This window comes from Melozone crissalis, unplaced genomic scaffold (genome assembly GCF_028551555.1).
Source record: "Melozone crissalis strain CALT ecotype California unplaced genomic scaffold, PUWL_Pcris_2 ptg000013l_1, whole genome shotgun sequence".
In the NCBI taxonomy this organism is placed as follows: Eukaryota; Metazoa; Chordata; class Aves; order Passeriformes; family Passerellidae; genus Melozone; species Melozone crissalis.
The window spans coordinates 43,213,988-43,235,234 of NW_026535791.1; the positions used below are offsets into that span (position 1 = coordinate 43,213,988).

At 37.6% G+C, this 21,247-nt stretch overlaps 1 protein-coding gene across 1 annotated transcript in view; it reads right to left on the reverse strand.

Moving 5' to 3' along the window:
* Window positions 1-21,247, reverse strand: part of GABRG3 (gamma-aminobutyric acid type A receptor subunit gamma3) — a 291,318-nt gene that overhangs the window by 135,937 nt on the left and 134,134 nt on the right. The window contains exons 4-5 of the mRNA XM_054271617.1: window positions 4,263-4,483; window positions 1,873-1,955 (exon numbers count right to left, since the gene is read on the reverse strand). Of these exons, the coding sequence (XP_054127592.1) occupies window positions 1,873-1,955; window positions 4,263-4,483 (304 nt within the window). The remainder of the gene's footprint in view (window positions 1-1,872; window positions 1,956-4,262; window positions 4,484-21,247) is intronic.

Here is a 21,247-nt window from a genome sequence, read left to right on the forward strand (position 1 = left end):
GAAGTCAACATGACCAAAAAGGTTGAAAAAACTATAAAATATTATTTTAACATTCCTCTACAGGATCCTCCATCTGAAAAGAAAATACAAAGAACATACACAGGAACTGCAACACATTCATATTTTGCTTTATCCAATGTAATCTCCATCTCCATAGACAGTAGTACATGTCTGATGGAAACACATGTACATTCCAAGGTCATAAATGTTATGAGCTAATAGATCAAAATTAGGAGGAACATTTGCAAAGTGTATTTGAAACTTTGCCATGGAGCAGAGCCTGCTGAAGTACCCACTGATATCCTCTCTCTTTCAATAAAAACCATAGAGCATAACTTACTTCCATTTAGCAACTGTCTAGCTATTAGGGAACTTAAGGTTTGAAGTGACTTCCTGTTTACTGGAGTTCACTTTCTTTGGATATTGCTATCACAGGAACACTAGAATTTATGTGGTTTAATTAGTGTCTTTGGACTTCAACCAAAATTTTAGTAGGTTTCCTTAAATCTCTGGAATTTGATTTTTAAGTTCACAAACCTTTCCCAGCTCTTCAACAAAACAACAGCAGATTGCCACAAGAGCAGTTTTATGTAGTAACTAAAGATAGCTGAGGTGCATAGAGTTCAGTGACAAGTGTTCATGAGCAGGAAAGCTCCTTGAGGAGCTATCTGCCTCTTGTAGTTGAATATGCATCTATTACACACACCTGAATTAAGCAAACAACTGTGTACTTCTGCCCAGATTCACCTAAACATACAAAAACCAAAAAATTGGCAACATAGAGGTAGAATTTTAGAGGACAGGGAGATATTTATATAATGGATTTTTTTTTTTTTTAATTCCCGGGTAAAAAGAAAAATAAATCCTGGGTCAGAAATTCAAATCTGTTTTGTGATTGTGAATCACTGTTTGTATAATATTTATAAACAGAAATATATACCATCACAATAGCATATTTATTATGAAAATATTCAATAGTGTTATTCTTCTATCACTTTAAAAGAGATTAGAGAGATAATCTTGTTTCTAAATAGATGGACACAATGATACATTTTCCTTTCACTTTCTGAAGAACACATATCCTGAGTCTTATAGATTGTCAAGATTAAAATTTTTAGTGGAGATCCTTATAAAAATTTTTTTGCATTGTGTGGTTTTGGATTACAAAACTGTGCAGGTATTCCTATGAACAGACAGCTGTCAAAGTTTTCTAAATGAATCAGTATGAAGATAACTTCTCAGAGTAATATTGGACCCCAGAATTAACTCACCAGACTTTTTTTTTCCATACATTTTCCCATATATTTGTTTTGTCTGTTAGGAAGGTTTTAAATATGCCAGCAACACAACATACAACACAACACTGGGACTGCTGGCAAAGCTGAGCAATAAAAGGAAAATGAGATTTACAGTAGTTGCACCATTTACTTTTACTATGAAACAGAGAGGCATTACCAGGCTATGTGCTATAAACTCAGATGTTCAGAGATTGCTGGGCATGTCCCCATGCTGTGCACCTCTGCCAGAAAACTGTGGTTTCAATCCTTATTTGCAATGTCAAGTGATTGTATAAATTAACATGGCACAGACTGCTGAGTTTGTGACTATGGTATCAGCTAAAAAGTCTGATTCTAATAAAAATAACAGAGTAAATCTGCAGGAGACTTCATGTCATAAGTCCATTGATCAGAAATGCAAAAGGGGATAACAAAACTTCCCTAAATATTTGAGCAAACCGATACTTCTTATACTGGTTACGGAACAATTGACCAGTTATGGAACCTGGTTTTTTTGGTTATGGAACCTGACAGAAATCAGCATTAAACTCATGCCCCTGCATACACAGGAATAAGGCATCAAAGAAGCACTTACAGCTGGAGAATATCAGAGGACAGGAGTGTTCATCCATGGGGAAGTTGTGCAGCTGCAGCTGGCACTCAGCGTTGATGGTAAGCCTGTGAAGAAACCAAGGGTCTGTTACTGCGTGCCAGTACAGGCAACAGCCAGAGCAGGAGGCAAGGAAACCTTAAGCATCATGCAAGAATGCTTTGATATCCATAAGTAAGGCCTGGAAGGAAAGAACCATATTTTCAGATTGTTCATTGGCAATTTGAGCCTGATACAAAACAATGACAATTATCTCAAATAAATTCAGACACATGATCAAGACTTTCTGGATCCCAGGGAATCTGTGCATATGTGTTTCTCTAGACAATTCATCATAGAAGGTTCTGGGATGAAAACAACTGTTCTTTACAAAAATAGCAGGAAACATGGATCATGTTGTATGCAATTCCACAAAATCTGAACTTCAGAGGGAAACTTATAAAAATATTCTCCATGTGTACTTATAGCATGAACTTAAAATTCTTTCAAGTTCTTCAGGCTGTCTCTCTAAAACCTAATAAATCTCTATATGTCATTCTTGTCATACAGATGCAACAAACAGATCAGCACAAACATCTTCATCTCTACTTGAAAGCTGCTTTTACATGACATCCCTAAAACAAAGTATGCTACGAACACAGCCAATTTTAAAATTATTGATAAAAATCAATAATCTTCAGTCTAATAGCCTACAAAGTGAATGTACTTACTCTGGGAAATTGAATTAAGTGCTAGTTTATTGTAGAGTCTTTTAAAAAAATGCTACATAGTTTCATAAAAGAATTAATGCATGTGGGCCATGTGGGTTTTTCCTTTCTGAAAATAAATAAAAGATTAAAAACTTTATGGTGAAAGGTTTGTGTCACAGATGTAGGATGGCACAGAGAAAAATTGTCTTGGAACAGTGAGGAATTTAATTATTTAAGTAAATTGCCCTTATTATTAAATGATTGCACTGCCACTAGAAGAGGATTTGCAGCGTTGCAGCAGCAGGGCATTCACACCTAAAAGGGGCAGGGAAGAAGATGGAGCATGACTGCACCTTGTACACTTCCTCCTGTACACATAACACCCATCAACACCTGAAAGCACCAGGGCATACACTAGCTACCTCTGCCATGTCATACCAATCCTGACACTTAGGTGAATTTGGTTTGAAGTACACAGTGTTAACAATGATCATTCCAACAGCTTTTCCTGTGTAAAAAGGAGGTCGACCTGAGAGATCAAAAAGGACTCAAAACATCTTTCACAAACTAGAAATGCTCATTCCAATGGGTCAAGTATTAACATAATTTTAGCTGGTTTAGACAAATTTTGTAGTCCATTTGACAAAGAGTTTCTTTAGTGAGAGGTATGTAAGCCTAACTACTATTATGTAGATACTTGGCCTGAAATACTGAAACAGAACTTCATGGAAAAAAACCCAACCAAATACATAATCAAAATCTACTGAGAGGAAAAAAAAACCAAAACAATAACCCAACCAAGAGAATATTGGAGCAGACACCTTAATCCCCAAACTCTTCAGCTAAAGGCTACTGCAATAAGCAATAGCTCTTCACAGTAGAGCAAGCCTAAGAAGGAAAGGGCACTAGAAATATCAACAGCTTTTCCAGATGTTTATTTCCTTTCTTATTGTTTTCCAAAGACTTTGTACTGGAGCCCAACAGCAGTTGCAAGTGTGTTCAGCCCTCTCAGGTGCACCGAGAGGGCTGAACACAACCACAGAAGAAAATGTAGCGTGAAAGGCACATCTCTAAAACAGTTTCCCTTGTGGAAAATGGCTTATGGCAAAACTCCCTTCTGAACATCTCATCTCTTCCACAAGTAAACACATATTTTGATTCCACAGGCTTTTTAAAATGCAAATATATACAGTATTTCTAATACCATATAGTTGATTTTATCACAAAGATTAGAAAACTGTAAAAGCCTTTCCTCCAGCAATTCACCCTTGTGATGAGATGTGACAGACTATCTTTCAGCATGACTTATTTGAAGAATCAAGTATTGGCATTAGCATGAATCTAAAAATGCTTTATCCAACCCTGCATCTAATTCCGATCAAAAAGGCTTTTGACAGGTTTTATGGGACTACATATTCCCGATTTTATTACAAGTACTAAAAAGCCCAGCTTGTACAATTTAGACTGACTTATTTCCTATTTCTCAAGGTTGCTTTCATAGAAAGATAAGACTTTGTTTTTTAAACTTCGCAGTACTTATGCCTGAATAATTAAATATTTGCAAAGTGTGGCCACATACGCATGAGGAAGAAAACAGCAGAGGAGAGCAAAGATATTGCTGAAAATTACTCTTACTACACCAGAGCTGGGAGAAGCTTTCAGCCCTGCACCCTGCCAAGTGCTCACCTGAGGGTGTACAAGATCTTGCCATCATTCCAAATGCGGAGGAGCTGGTTGGGGGTGGTGATCCAGTGGGCCTCTGCTGTCTTTGAGTTACGAAATATCGTGTCTGGGATCCAGATCAAGCCAACCATGTTGCTGTTCAGAGTCAGTATCTTCATGGTGCTGTTGAAACGAAGACGGCTGTCTGTCCACGTCTGGGCAAAAAATATATCAATTTGATATTCCTGCAAAGAAAGCATGATACATCAATTGAAATCAGTTCCACATTTCACACGATTTGGTATTTGATTAAGTCTGTTCTGGTGCAGATCAACAGGGTATATGTTCTGGCCAATGGAGCTATGTTTTCTTTTTCTACTGCCTTAGGAATATTTTTTTTTCCTTTTTTTTTTCACCCTTTTATTTTTATATCTAGCTGCCTAATGAAACATGCTAAACATCTCACTTCCATTAGTCCTGTGCCATAACAATTTCAGCATTAGCACATTCTTTTTCATTGTCTCTGAAAAGTCACAGCTAAAAGGTATAATTTACAGAGACTTCTTTGTCATAGAACCGATAAGAGACATGAAAGATGAACAGGACCAACAGACATAAGCTAGAGAATAGTAAATTCCCCTGATTATAGCGATGCTTTTTAGGGAAGAGGTTGTGTAAATGCAATAAAATAATTTTCCCATTTGCTACCAATTATTCAGCCACGCTTTCTCAGGCCACATTGCAGTAGAGTGAAAAGGCAGGCATGTGCTCCTTTACAGACCCTGATTCTAAGAGCTGAACACTCATCCCTGAATATGCTAATACCTTAATTTACATGAAATTTGTCCTTCCATTTACTCCATGTTTTACTGTTCTGTTCCTGTAGGTAAGCCATCATAGTACATATAAATGCAGAAATTAAAGTACACATGGACAGACAAAATTATACAGGTGAACATATAAACACCATGGTTTGCACACTTAAGCCCCATGGAAGAAATTGTATTTTAATTTTGTATTTGAACTGTGAATTCAAGCCACCGGAGGCTGGAAAAGGTCACGCTACATTTGCTTGTGTTCCTCTTCCTCTATTCAAACACTGAAAAATGAATAATAGACTGCTCTATTTTTGAACCTCAGGGAAACATCCGAGTCCATCATGCAATACCCTCCCAATACCACAGGGCTGGCTGTCACTGGGATGACGTTTGCTGACGTGGCACAAAGTGTGTGCTCTACAGCAGGGGCTAATACAGGGCTTGGGAAGAATCCAAAGGAAAACATCTCTCTAGGACCTCTGGTATATGCACTCCTGGTATATCTAAACAAAGGGTAATTAATTAGGGCTATATGTATAGTCTGAATTTGCTTTTATTTCACTTCTTTCTGTCTGTTGTTTCAATACAGTAGTATTGGGTTTTTTCTTTATAGATAGTGTATTTCTATATAGTTAGTAGAGCTTGCAGTCTGAATTGAGGACAGTGTTTTTGCTAAGAGGCCCCTGTTTCTCCTGTGCTATTACATTTTTGGCAGGCCATCCCTTCAAAGCTGATGTTATAACACCAGGAAACCCAATTCACTGGCACTGTAATCCAAGTCCAAAACACACTCTGGGCCTCACATCTCTAGATGATAAATGATCAAAAGGTGCATAAGTGGTGCTAGCAGGTATCCAAACACCAGGTAGTAGATCACCTCAGGAATTAAAGCCTAGCCACCAAAGGCAATAAGGACCATTTTCCTTCATAGCTTATCTCACTTCTATTTCTCATTGTATTATTAGCTTTAGTTTTGCAGGGAAGATGACAGATTTGAATCTGAAGAGACTTTTCTTTCAAATGGATGACATCTCCACAGATCTGAAGCATGCAATGTAATGTACACAGTGTACCTCTGTTATTCAGAAAGAACATCCTTAATGCACCAGGTTTTAGATGTCAGAGCACTGATGTTCTTTCTTTAAGTCAACTGCATTTTAGCCTTTGAAAGTCTAATGACAAGTATCTGGCACATTCAGCTTTTGCAGAAAGGAATATGCCAGACATGTCTATGGGTTTCTCCAAATGCTGAGTGAGTAGAGTTGCTTTTCCTAGCCCACATGTGAGAATCTGTATTTATAGAACCAAAGACCATTTGTACACAGCTGGCTAATGACAGTGCTGTCTTTTCACAGCAAAAGTTTTTGCATGATATTCACATTTGAGCTTATTTTATATGAATGCTTCATTTTGACTAAATTTAGGAGTAACCATAATTCATTTCTAGTATATCATGCATATTTAATGATTTTTAGGATTTAAGGTACTCAGGATTTCTACCCTGCCAAAAGAAAGGAAAGACCCTGAGCTGCTTAATACATTCCCATGAGAAGGTACTGCAGCTACATCTGAGCAAAGTGGGCCCCAGGAGCAGTGTAAATGTAACATTGTGGTTTCTATTCCAGTAAACCACTCTGGCTAAATGGATTACATCAGCCTAGAAACAGGGTCATGCTAACACCACTGCCCAACTCCCGTTTTGCATCTTTGTTATTTATTGCTGCCACCAATGATCATTATTCAAAATACCTGTAGAATGGGCCACTCCATTTGCCTTAATAAAAAAATTTCAACTCAAATTAAACAGTTCCCAGATCTTCTGGAGTTAATTAGTTCTGAAAAAAACCTTCATTTTTCTTTTGGCAAACTGAGATGTTAAAAAACGAAGCAGCAATTTTAAAAGAAAAGTCACTGAAGTTGGTTGAAATTAGTTGCATTGAATTTTTAAACACTTTAACCCTATTAAAAAAAAAAAGTAAAGTATTTTAAGTCCTCAGTCAGAATGTAAAAACTACAAAACCAAAATTTTTCCAGGAAAAAAACCCACACATTTCCATTTAATATCTGAACTGAGATTCTCACCATTAATACCTTTTAAAAGTGAATGTTATATCAGTACATCCCTTCCATTAATCTTTGGAATTTCTTCAGTCTTTAACTAAGCAAATAAGTCACTTTTGAAGTTGGCACTCAGTTCTCCATTTCTGATGGTTCCAAGTCTATGCATATTTCAGAAAATTACCTCTGTCTTCACTGACAACAGATACTCCATTCCCAGTGAAGGCAACAGCTCCCATACGCTGTTTTGCACAGAGCTGGTACACTGATCTCCAGCACACAGCATCCAACAAGATACTGCCAGAAGAAAGGTCTCTATGTTGGTTTTACAGACAGGTCAATATCATATGATAAAAGAAAGTAATACTCTTCATTTTCTGGCTAACATCTGCCATTTTAGATCTTTACAAAACACAGTGATTGCACTTTGAGAGTTCAGGGCAGGACATAGGTTTCAGTGATGTGATGCCTCATATGAAACAACATCCTAGGACTCTAACAATATTCTTCATGTTCTGTTCTACCTCTGCACCAGCAATTTTGTTAATAATCTTCCAATTCTTTCTTCTCCCATTTTCTTTCCTGGCAGCAGCTATTGACTGCTACATTGAACACAGAAAGAAGTGAAAACCAGCAACATTTAAACAAGATTTCTTCCCAGCAGCAAAAAAGGTAAAACACATTCTACATGAAATACTGAGGTCATGTACAGAGAAGTGTTCTGTCACAAAGTTTTCTTGTCTTAATAGCACCTAGTTTGCCATGCTACCTAAACAGACCCAAGGTTTTCCTACTTTTACCACGTATGCACACAGTGCCTGCATGCATTCATTTCAGAGCTGCCAAACTTTGAAAAATCCATTCATTTCCCACTAAAACTTAATCAGTTTATTTGTATTTTGTTTGATTGTATGAAAATACAAAGCCTCATTTCAGGCAGCTACAGTGTATCTTTGTGTGAAATGTCTTTTTTTCTTCTTTATTACTCCCCAATGTTGCATAGCTACTTATGACCAAAGAATTTCTCATTGGTACTTTTTTTTTGGCAAATTAACCTTTAATGAACATATTATTTTATAAATTTCATCATAAAGAGACAGATTGTTCTACTTGCAAGACTTCTCTTTGCAAGAAGCACTCAGTATTATCTTAAAATTTTAAGGGACATTTTGTCACAGAAAAAACTCTGTATCACCTCCTATGAGGTTACCTTTGAAAAAGGGATTGTAAATTGACACCTGACAATGCTCACAAAGCTTCCAAAAGTAACTCTTAAAACCAAGAAAGCATATTAGGGCTTTTTTACCTGCACAGTATGCAAGGAATTGTCTCATGTAGAACATTTTTTCCCATTCAAATTTTATAAATTCTTTAAATCTGTAACATTGGCTGAGAGCAATGACTGACTGAGATGAGGAAAATTAGATGGTATTTTCCTGTTCTATGGTTCTGTAGAGAACAAGAAATTAAAGAAAATTTTACCTACTTAATTTTCACTGAGTTGTGGACAGAAGCTATAACCCAGATTTAGCAACAGTATTACTTGAAAATAGCTGCAGATAGTCAAAGCTCCAACTACTTGATTTCAGCTTTATTTTTTTTTTCACATGTCCAAATATTCCTAATGTGGTTTCATCAGTACTTTGAAAATAATCAAGAGTCAGCACTGAATTATTTGCCCTTCAGCTGTGTAGGAATGATTAATGATTGTGAACACCTTGAAAATGCCATTGTCTAAGTCATCTGTAGTCACAGAGAAAAATGCATTCTTTTCACCCAAGTCTCCAATTGTTTTCTCAGTCAAAAGAGTAGCTAACCTGCTATTGGTAATACATGGAGCTTTTCTCCTATCATAATGTCTCCTTTTAATTCTGAAAAATATGATGTAATAGGCTGTCACAGTCAGGTAATGGATGCGAATGACTACAGATAAATAGTGTGGTATTCCTTTGTTGCTTCTGCTGCAGCCTTCTCATTTTTTCTGCATTTTCAAACTTCATCACAACAACAATGCCAAGAATCCTGTCCTTGGAAAAAATGCAAGAATTTCTTGCATGATATGTTTCAGGTTTTTACTACTGCCTACTAGACTCCTTTTGTGGTTTTTTTTGTTGGTTTTTTTTTTTCATTTTAGAACCTGCATCTTGATTGGTGATAGAGTGAGACTGTAAATCATTAAAGCTGCTACTGGCATTTGTGTGAGGCTGGTAATCAACTGAAAATAGCTACATAATTAGGGTCCAGTTTATATTACAATAATTCTGTGCCCTCCTACACCCCTTGTATAACACCCCAGCACACCACAAACATTGTCTGTAGAAGCTTGGAACTACTCTAATAAACCGTGTAAGGGATAAAATCTCCTTTAGCTACCAAAAGGCTGGGCTTCACTGAAGTGGGAAATCCCATTTGTAAGTCTAAAACTGTTCTGGAAATAAGTAATTAACTTTGCTGTTATATTTCAGCCTAAACCATTCAGTAAGAAGTATGCTTAAAAAATGAATAATGGTTGAGCCTGTTATGTACAAAATGTCATAGAAATGTTAAGTATTATGTTTTAAAAGGCAACATGGGAGGGGCTGTTCAGAGAAACAGGAGAGACATGGGAGCAAATCTCTAAAGACTGGGAGTCTCCCCCTTATTGCACACAGCCCCAGACCACAGGTGAACACACCCAGGAACGTTCTTTCTTTATGCCCCTGTCATGCTTGGCTTAGAAGTACAAAGGGAAGGGTTTGAGATATTGTGTTTTCATATAAAATGTCCCAAATACTAAAGCAATGCTCATGATGTCTGTTTATTTATTCTGCAATCTGATGCACTTGAGAACATTAAAAGTGAGTAATCTCTTAGGAGTTCGAAGGTGATTTTCCGTAAAAGCATATTTTTTCCAGCTCAGCTCACCACTAAAAGAAAAGTTCAATGACTGATTCACCTGCCTGTTTAGTTGCGTGACAAATGAGTGAAAGAGGAAATGCTCCCTGAAATATGGAATGAGTGGTTCCCTCTTCCTGAACGAGTACATTCACATGTCTGATATCAAAACACTGAGAGTAATTCTCTTGAGGCCACCTTCAGCTTCCCTGATTAATTGCATTTTACCTGGGCTAGAATGAGGAGAGAATTGTGCTCTGTCCATCTTATGAACAGACTTTTGGTAATTTGAAAGAGGTACATTCATCATACCTATTTTTGGTATTGATGGAAATAAGTAGCTCCACAGCAGCTGCCACACGATGTGTGCTGATTATTGATCAGATTGCACACTGTATAGATTTTGAAAAGTCAGGAACTAGGGTGATCTCAGGAGACCTCTAGAAGGCTTAAAGTGTTAAGCTTTAATGTAAACCTTAATAGTACTGCTTGACAGCTTTTGCTTGGATTTGCACCCTGTGTGCAACCTGCATTTTAATTTCAGGAGCTGGTTAAAACCTCTCAGATATCCTGTGGAAAGGAACTGGAAGTTCTATCAATGGAAATCTACATTGTCATTTTTTGGAAATAGTGCAGAAAGAAATAAATTATATTTGCTGTAGAAAACACAGTAAAATAGTGCACTTCATATGCAGTGTACATTCAAAACTCTTGCGGTATCAAGACCAACACAAGCCTTCTGTGAAGACAGTAATTCTCACACAGGTCCTGAAAGTTTGCCTTGCTTTCAGCAGAGCTTAGGATGAGTGGAGTAGCACCATTAGAGCTGCCTGTAACTTTTCCTGAAGTATCTCTGCCAGGCTGGAGCTTTGTGTTTCCAGAAGCTGCCCAGGAGTGAATGGGGGTTTATTTACTTCACACGATATACAACACTGGGTTTGGTGCCTAACAGACAGCATACAGGAATCACCTTCCCATTCCCCACCAGTTTGCTTTGTTTCCACTCTCTGTGCTCCTGCTCCCTTTCCAGATCCTAATTCCTAATAGCCTCTATTGAGAGTGGAAGAGTGGGCAACACATTCCCACTTTTGGATTTTTTCTCTTCTTAATCTGAATTTATCTTTCCCATCAGTGTTAAGGCTTTACCTCCAAAAGACAGTCAAAAGAAAGAGATTAAGATTAGTTTTACAGTAGTAGTAAAATATATGTTTGAAAACTTTCCAAACTGTTTTATGTATAGAAAGGCTTTCAATAACTTGGTCCTTTTTTTGAGAATTTGCTTTGGTTCTTTCATACTGTTACAAGCATCATGGTTCCATGGGCAAAATACAGTGAAAGAAGCAAATTCAAAATTGAGATTGTCTTTACAAATATAAGGGCTATTCTAGTTAGCAACATCAAAATATTTCAGCAAGCAGCACCAATCACCTCCATAGCTGAATGCTTTGAGTCAAAAAAAAAAAAAAAGCTATTCTCATCACTGACTCAGTAGGAATGTTGGAGCAAGGAGGATGGAAGCTCACCTTCTTCACTGCAGTACTGCCTCCTGCCTGCTTCAGAAAGTTATTTCACTGATGATTTTCTGCTATTATAAAGAGGGAAAGACATCTAACTTCACACAAGAAACAAAGTATGCAAGTATCACACAGCACTTCCTTTCCCTGAGAAAACATTTGTCTGTCTCCCTCTGCCTATTTTGGCTCTTTGGAGGCTAGCTTTAGCCCTTCTGCATTCCAGATAACTTCTTCTATTCAGTTACAGGAAGAGCTGGACATTTTTGGCTTGGCTCATCCCCTGACATCTCTTTGAGACTTCTCTTCACTCCACATTGATGGATTACCTCTTCTGCTTCAATCAGTCATTTCACAGTCAGAAACACAGCATGAAATTAGAAATATTGCATTTCAGAAAATCAGCTGTAGCCCTGTTCTCTCCCCTTTTGGTGCAAGACTTCTTAAATATTGCCACTTCCCATTGCTTTTTGGAGCCTTCTGTTGGCTTCTGCTGCTATTAAAGCATTCCCAAAGACATCGTGATTGCTATGATCATGCCACAACTGCATTTCCACAGCCTCTTCTATTGGTGTGTCAGGGTTCATGTCCTGTTCCAGACTGTGCCTGATGGGAAGCTTTGCCTTCAATGAGACATAACCATATAAGCTTAAAATTGGTCTGCTTTAGAAAAGAGGTGTCCAAAGCATGCAAAGAAGTGCAGGGGATGCACATGGCAGTGTGTAGACTTTTCATCTCTGTTAACTGGTGAGCACTGTTACTCCAAAGGCTAATCAGAGTAGTCAATCCTAAGAAGATTGCTGCTGCAAGGAACAATGTTTTTTGGGATTGACAGAGAAAGTACAGTGCTCACTCTGACCTGCAATTTAAGGCTTTACTACTAAGACAGCAGTCGGGAGGGAGGGAGGGAGAGAGACTAAAAATGCATAACTGAATAAACCAAGGTTGTTAACTTCAGAATTTAGTAATATAAATGCACAAGGACAAGCTTAACTCTTGTGGAAATAGTAAAGAAATAAAAATTAATAACCCCTGATCAGAAGAAACAAAGAAAGAGAAAATTAAGAGACTGTGAATATATGTTAATAGCTATACCTATCAATGTCTCCTAAGAATGCTTGATATCTGAAAAATTTATAAAATTATAAAGGTACTCAATAGTATTTACATATTACAATAGAAGATTTACTGACTTTATAAACATAGATTTGGAGGCATTACCTTATTCAAAACAGAAGCTAAACTATACTGTTCACAAAAAATAAAGGCATTCTCAAAGACTGCACACAAAACCACAGAAAGATTTTATGCTCAGTCTCTGTATGAAAGAGATTTTTTAACTGGAAAGAGTGCCTTTTAACCTAAGAAGTGAAAGAATATTTTGAAATGTCTTTTATGCCATCAGGAACCTAGGAAAGGAGAGGTTACCATGATGTTTTCACACTTACTGTCACTCTTAGCACAAGAACAGTTGTAAGGGAATGGGACACAGGGCAGACACACAGAGTAGAGGGTCAGGTACAGTGATGTTCCCACACACAGTTCTGAGCCAGAGAAAAGATGGTAAGGAACACTTTTTAAGGAGGCAGATGGGAAAATCAGGTAGGTAAAAGTCATGTTCTAGCTGCTCCCCTCCAGAGGCACTTTCAGGTAACCCCTAAGGCCATGTTATACCTTAAGAACCCACATGCCACTCTACTACAAAACCCAAGTGTCCCAGAAAGTTGAACTCTTATAACACCATGGTTGGGAAACAAAAAATTACAACCTCTTTTTCTGAGAAGCTGAGATATTGAGGGCATTCATGTCTTCTCCAAGATGCAGGAAAGCTACAGATCACCTGGGATATTTCACATCTCAAACCATCCTGCCATGCATCACCAAACACTTTCAAGGGTCAAAATACATAAATACATACAATCCTGCATTTGCTCAAAACAAACACTAATGCACTGATTGCATCCCCACAGCTAAATAAAGAGAGACTACACACAGAGCTCAAGCACCACACACCCAGTCATTCACCTCACTTTACTGCCAGCTGAATTCCTTGCACTGTTGCTCCCAAGGCAAATGTGCCAGAGAGGCAGCTAAAACTAAAAAAACGTAGACATACACCAGTTGGTGCCACTAAGTCTTGGGGACAAGTATTGGTCCCTGGATATCTTTGATTTAGCAGAATAGACATACCCAGGCCACAAAGTCTGAATTTATTATAACATAAATAGGATCCAAAAGGAGAGTTTAAAATTCTGGATGACAGAAATCAAGGAAATAAATGAAGCCACAGTGAGCAGGGGAGTTATATCCTATATCCACAGGATGTGGATAGGTGTTACTCTAATTAAGCAAAATGATGCACAAAAAAGCCAACTGTGCACAAAGTAGTAGAAAAAAGCTCATCTGTAAAAGCCTTAATTTGCATATGAGGGAAATGCAAATGTTTAACTGCTCTAAAAATAAGATGAGTGTTTTGCCACGTACGCACAAGGGGATGGTCTGTAACGAGTCTGTGTACAAACCTTTCTTGCTCTTGGCCTCCAAAGGAGCCAGGGCAGCCCTGCACCCTGCGAACTGCTGGCTCAGGTGAAACCAGAGCCTTCTCTGCTTCTGCACTACTGGGAGCATGCTTTGAGGGGAGGCTGAGACTTCATGTTCAAAATATAGAGCCCAAAAGACTGTGCTGGCTGCCCCAGCAGTCTGAGCCTAGCCTTATCACATTTCCGAGCCTAAGAGCACTCCAGATCACAGCCCAGCTCAAAGGAAAACACAGCAGCTAAATGTGTGCATGCTTCACCTAGGCTTCACAACAGAAGCAAGGGGGCTTTTTCATAGGATAAGTATCTGGGGGTTGATCCTTGCCTCAACTTCTTTGATCTCTTTTTTTGGCCAACTCCAAGGCCCTGAGCTCCAGTGATCCAAGCCATACCTCCTCCCAAATCATGTTGTATTACGTGGTTTGACACCCAGAATTAGTTCTGCCACGCCATAAAACCCATCTTTTCAAGTCAAATTCCATCAAATTCCAATTCCTCCTTGATTTCAGTCCATTCCTTTTTGATGTGAGACTTATTGAAACACCTATTGACATTGGTAATTCTTCACTGTCCCTAGTCAGAGAACAAGGGACACCAGATGAAACAGCAGATGGCTGATTGCCATTCACTGGGCCCTGCAATGACTGAAATTTCAGGAGTTCAGGTTGTTCCTATCAGTTTCACATGAGCACATTCCTCTTATATTCATAAATGCCATCACTCACCAGTTGGGGAAATTTTAAAGGAAACTACCAGAAAATTACCAGAAAATATGATTAAGGGGAAAAAAAAGAAAAAAATTAAAGAACCCAAACAAGAAATGTTAAAATCTGTCTGGCAAAGCTCATTGGGGAAAATGAAATATAGTCCTGTAAAGATGTGCAAAACAAACTCACACCTTAAATCAGCATATCTTCAAGTACTTCATGATTAATTCCTGATATTTGCACATAGCTTTTTACACTATATTAGAAAGAATAAGAAGGAATTCTGCTACAACTTGTGACCCATGAAAAGAGATAATTACGGGTGTAGCTTGTGTGGAAAAAAACACTTTATATCCCACACAGATTCACATTCTAACTAGAAATGAAAGAGTTAATATAAATAGGTGACAACACAAGCACTCTTGATATGCTGTGCCCAAAGCCCCCAGCACCAGGCAGGTAATTTTACATAAGGGCAGCTGCATCTCCAACCCAGGGGAGGAAGGCACTTCATCTGTTGCCATGGTAACACTGCCACTCCCCCATCCTCTGCTGGTCCCCTCCCTGTTGCCACAGTAACCACTTGACATCAGTCCCTGCTCCTCCCAGCCCTGCATCCCCTCCCTGGGCACCTCCCTCCCCCTTCAGCCATCAGCTGAGGGGACACACTGACATGGGCACCAGGCAGCTGGGAACTGAACCAGGGGGACACAGGGAAAGCTCCGTTCCCCAGTCACAAGAGGTTGTGGAGGTCCTGTTTGTTTTGTTTGGATGGACTTACACAGGGATGTGCTATAGGGGAAAGTCATGGCATCAATATAATGTTTGTATGCCGTTTTCTGTGCTCCATGGACCCAGGCTGACCCTTTGATCAGAAGTGTACATCACTTTCCTTTTATATTTAATGACCAAAACAATAATATTGACCCAGCCACATTTCTCTGACTCATGTCTTTTGGCTTATTCAGTCAGCATTTTTTCCTTTCTCAATACTGTCCTTAAATTGGGAGAGGTTTTATTACTACTTCTGTTTTGTTTTTCTTTTTCCAAATTTCAGCTTAAGCAAGATGGAAAGACATGTTTTGCTTGGAATCTTGCCGTATTTCTTCCTGAATCCTGCTAAAACTTCTCCAGCCTTGAACTTTGCACTGCAAAGATATAGACTGGTAAGCTTCCCAGCATAAGTTTTCTGAATCTTTCTTAACCACTTCAAACTGACCCAGATTGATAAAGCTTCTCTCACTAGAAGAATAGGACAAGTCTTCCATGGTCTATCCTTTTGTTGAATTGCAGCAGACAACTGGAAGTACAGCAAGAAGACGTGTGAAATTCCAAGGGCTAACAGTAATTTCCATTTTTACCAGATATCAATACAGATTCACACTTCCTCACTTGAACATCTCCAAACTTGTAGCAAGAGAGAAAAACTAAGATCTAATTCAACAAAAATTACCCCAGTACAGGAAGAAAGAGATGTCTTTTCTAGGGCAATTTTCTATTTTACTGTTGTTCTCCAAAACAGATTTCATAATGCCCAGCTGTGAAGTGCTTAATGTAAAAATTTATAATATACAGTTCAGCTGCCTATGAAAGAGAAAAGTTATTATTGTAGTTTTGATACAAAAACACTAGTCCATTGGGAACAACATGAAAGAAGTGGACATGTCTTTTAGTAATGAAATCCTCCATAAATCCTTACTTTTTCATTTCGTAGCATAAGAGTAAAAAGGAAAAAACAAAAGACTCAAAGTACAAACTGCTGGAAGCAGATTTTTCTCATTCTCACAATGTGGAATGAAAGACATGAGAAAGATGGTTGAAATTGCTCTGGAGGAAATAACTGAGTGAAAAATTAACTAAGAAATGTGAGAATTCTTGAAAGCAGCTATTGAACAACTGAATTTTTAACTATGCATTTTTTAAAAAGTGAACATCAGGCCCAGTTGATAAATACATACATGTGTCAGCTGCCATTAGAGTGAACAAAGCTTGAGAAGCAAGCCTAACACAGTTTCTATCTTTTTCCAAACTCATAAAGATGAATACTCATCAGAGCTGGAAACTGGCCAGCTGCTGCAACTTTGCTCATTTGGTTCAGCAGCTTTCATACTTAAGTGGCATTACCAGCCTGGGAGAAATAAGTGATCAAATATGAAACCAAAGCATTTTCTCAGCTGATCCTTTATTTGAATTTCTTTTCATCTTTTTCTTATTACAATACACAGGTGTAGGAGTGCATAACAGCAACCATAGGAACTCTACTACCTGACATTAATGTTCTTTGATAATAAACTGACAGTAATTACTCTGCAAGTGAGAAAAAAACTTCTAATCCTACAAAATTATAAAATAAAACCATCCAAAGGACAACTTTGGACAGTTGCCAGTGGTCAATGCATCTAAAATTAAAGAAAACTGAACATGATTATGTTTTAAAGAATAAAGACTAAATGTATAACTGATGCTTCTTTCCAAGCATAAAAATCTTCATCTAGATGAGGCTCAACAAAGGTAGGCAGACATTCCTCAAAACATTTATTTACTCAAATCATATGAACCATAAGTTCAGGAGAAAAACTCAGCAAAGCTCTGACCAAAAATGCTGAGATGCTTAAAAAAACTTAAATGCCTAAAGGTGTGCTATGGAGCAAACTCAGCAGATTTTGCTGCAGGATGGCAGCACATTGCACACCTTCTGTTGAAGATATATCATTGTGTCACCAGAAAGATTAGTTTCACAGATCCAGAAGATCAAGACAAAAATATTTCTTTGACTTCAATATACAGCTTCTTGAAAACTCAGCCAAACAGTGGAACAAGAACAAGAGTTTATGCACCTCACATTGGACAATTACTGGATGAAAAGGAAAAACAATATCATGCTAAAGCTTTGTCCTTCTATCTTAGTTCTCCAATCCTGCCTAAGTCAAGCTCTGACTTCCATTCTCCCAGAGGTATTTGTGGCTATCCAAAAGTCAGTGCTCCAAAACATGTCCTTTCCATCAAATGTAATTTATGTTAATTTAGGTACCCCAGAAATCAGAATGGTGCCCATTATAAATACTGAAATCTGAAAAAAAATTCAGAATTTTCCTGGTGTTTGTGTGTCAGTCAAGTGCATGAATTATGTTCCCAGAGAGGTATGATTTATGCCCAGGCCTGGGGTGAATGCCACAGCTCTTCAGACCTCTCATTTAAATTTGGCAGGCATTGCAGTAGATCAGGAAATTTAGCAGGAAAAGTGCCCATTTGCATCACACCTTGAAAATTTCCATACTATTTTAGCAGTCAATTTTTTCTCATTAAAAAAAAATTGAAAAATAAAAAAAAGCCAACTTAAGCCACTTGAATAACTATATTTGACAGTGTTCAATCACATTTTTATATTTGGAAAACAGAATAAACTAGAAATAAAAGGCACAAGGCTGAAGTGTCATTAAAATATTTGTGTGGAGGAGAATTCTGAAGTAGATAAAAGATAACCATATCAAATGGCAAAGGCCCAAACTGATCCAGATGAACAGCAAGCAAACAGAAGGCAATGGCCAAAGTGCAACACCTGCTGCCAGAGCCAGCATCTATGCATGAAGTGTATTAATAATCTGATGCATTATATCCATTCCTATCGGAGACCCAAATGTTTAATCTACTAATCACAACTTCTGCCAAAAATATTTTTATATATGCACCCAAGTGATATGTACTCCACACACTGTTGTATAAATAAGGTTTATAATGAACATTAGAAACTTCATGGGCAACTCAGCATAAGGCTGCTCTAAATTATACACCCAGAAGGATAATGCTAAAAGCCTCAAATTTATGAGTTAAATAAGGTTCTCTTTAGATAAATTTATCAGAAAATGCAGTTCTATTATGTGACTAAGAGTTTCTATATCAAAATAATTTTGGTATATTGTAGGTGAAGTTCCTCATGTCAACAAACAATATGGGATCTGACTTGTCGCATTGTAGAAATCTATTTTCAGTATATATACCAAAAGCAGTATCAGTGTCAAGTAAATTACTCCGACCAACTTTGTAATTATTGTTTTCATTCCAGTCAAAAAAGTACAGCCATTTCTAAGTATGAAGTTATGATGACAACAATCTTACTTAACATTACAAAAAAGTAAGTTTTGCAAAATTCCTGAAAGAAATTATTGCACCAGGAACACAAAAGTCACAAGGGCAGCTTTACCTTAGAAATCATACCTTTATGTATGTTGAAAACTTGCCCAAACTGTGACAAAAAGAACACAATCAAACAGTAAACATATGTCACAGTCTATATATACTTGGTAAACAATTTCGAAGTTTTTGCAGCTAAATTTCTCAAAGAATCTATCAAAATAGACAATGTTCTCTGTTGACAGTATGCAGGACTTTGTTTGTAATCATTGCTCTGCATTGCTGAGCCTCCAATGACAGAGCAAAAAGGAAATATCCTATTTCTTCCTACCTCCACATTCTTTTATTTCCATGTGCAGCAGGTGGAGGACAGTTCTTTCGGATTACACCTTAGCAGAACCCAGCAAAACTTCATTGCAGTCTTCCCAAGGAGTTGAATGAGAAAATGAGAAAAATAACTTGACCAGAAATTTCTATTAACTTCTGAGTTACACAATTTCGCTGAGATCATTGCATGACAATATGTATGCCAGAGAATATTCACTCTTTGCTATTTGCAGTGGAATATGGCATGATGAAATCACTGTGACTGTGAATGCAAGTGTTCCAAAATACATGTGCTGTTGAAGGTAAATACTGAGTTTTACAGCAAGAAAGCAACAAATCTGATAAATTAAAGTGAGTAAAATACTGATGAATGATTTCAGGGCTCTGACAAACGGTAGGAAAAGAAGAACAAAGATAGGATATGAAGAAGCTTTTGAGCAAAATTGTACCAGTTTTGGATTTAGACAGTCAAGAATTTCTATCAGAAATGTACAAGTAAATTCTCCAAGTGGTGCTTTCTTTATTCTTTCTTTATGCTTTTGCACTTTTTAATTCTACCTGATTTCAAACATTGTGCAGATCACCGTAACCTAAACAGGAGCTAGAAAAATTGCAAAATTTATCTCAAGACTGCAGTCCAGGCTTGTCTCTCACTAGAGATCTTCCTTTTCATTTTATCAGTTGAAGATAAAACAGTTAGTATGACATTTTACACTATCGCATTATCTGAATTCATGTATTTGACGGTGGCACCTCTATGCTAAAATCAAGCTCTGGCTCAAGCAAAAGCTAAAGTGCTGTTTCAGAGATCTGTCTGGAAAAGAACATGTGCACACCTTCAAATCTCACTGAAATTGGCAAAAGTGCAGTGCCCTTAAATGCCTCCAAAGTTTGCACAAACTCACACCTCGAACTGGTAATGAAATGATGCAGATTGGCCAGGAAAAGGAGATGATGATGGCAGAAGAGCTGGACCCACCAGTGCCAAGGGACCGCCAGGTGTGACTGCAGAGCCCCTCTGGGTAATCCTTGATCAATCAGGGTGACTGGGAAAAGCGTCCAATGACTGGAGAAAAGCAAATGTCATTCCTACCACCAAGGTGAGCAGGAAGAAGGGAACCACAGCCTCACCTCTGTTCCTGAAAAGGTGATGTAGCAGCTAGTCCTGGAAGCTACTTCTAGGCATAGGAATGACATCTTTTTGGATTTTCTGTCATTTTATGATTATCAACTACGATTTTTTTAATTTATGAATTTTCAGGAACAGTGTATCTTCCACTACAGAGCTGCTGTTTCATTTCTTATTGCCTTAGATTCCTAAAGGTTAAAGAACATACCAAGTGTTGTAGTTCTCTATGTCTGTGGAAAGAGAAGGGTCACATGTTGCCTGATTAAAGAGTGACCACATCCTGAAAAACACTGCCAGTATTGTGCTGATTGTTTCCCTTTCTCTCACAGAAAATGGGTTTGTCCACCTCCTCAAAATATTTAATTTCATGCAGATATAGTAAGTATATAATATGTATTTGAAACATCTTTTTTTTTCCTTTGGTTTTTTTGTTTTTTTTTTTTTTTTTTTTTTTTTTTTTTTTTTTTTTTTTTTTTGCAGTACAGCTTTGCAAATAAAACCTACAAAACAACCGAAAACATCTCAGGTGTAACATCATCCTCCATATGCTCAGTGCAGCTCTTTGCTTTGGGACAGACAGGTGATACAGGCATGTCAACTTAGTGAAAGGTTTCATGTGTCAAAATTATCTTCCTCTATCTCTTGCCAAAAAGGATTTAAAATGTCAGTTCTGCTGAGATGGCAGCTTGGTATGAAATGAGAAAGACAGCCTAAGTGTTTTGGTTTCCTACATGTACCATATGTATTTTTGATGTAACAAGTACAATAATTTCAAAGAATTACATAATGATTTCTGACATTAGGATCTTCATATCAATCAGTACATTTAGAAAAAAATAAATCACTATGGTAGGCATTAGAAATCTATTTAAAGTACAAAACACATATCTCAGAATCAAACATGACTTTTTTTTTTT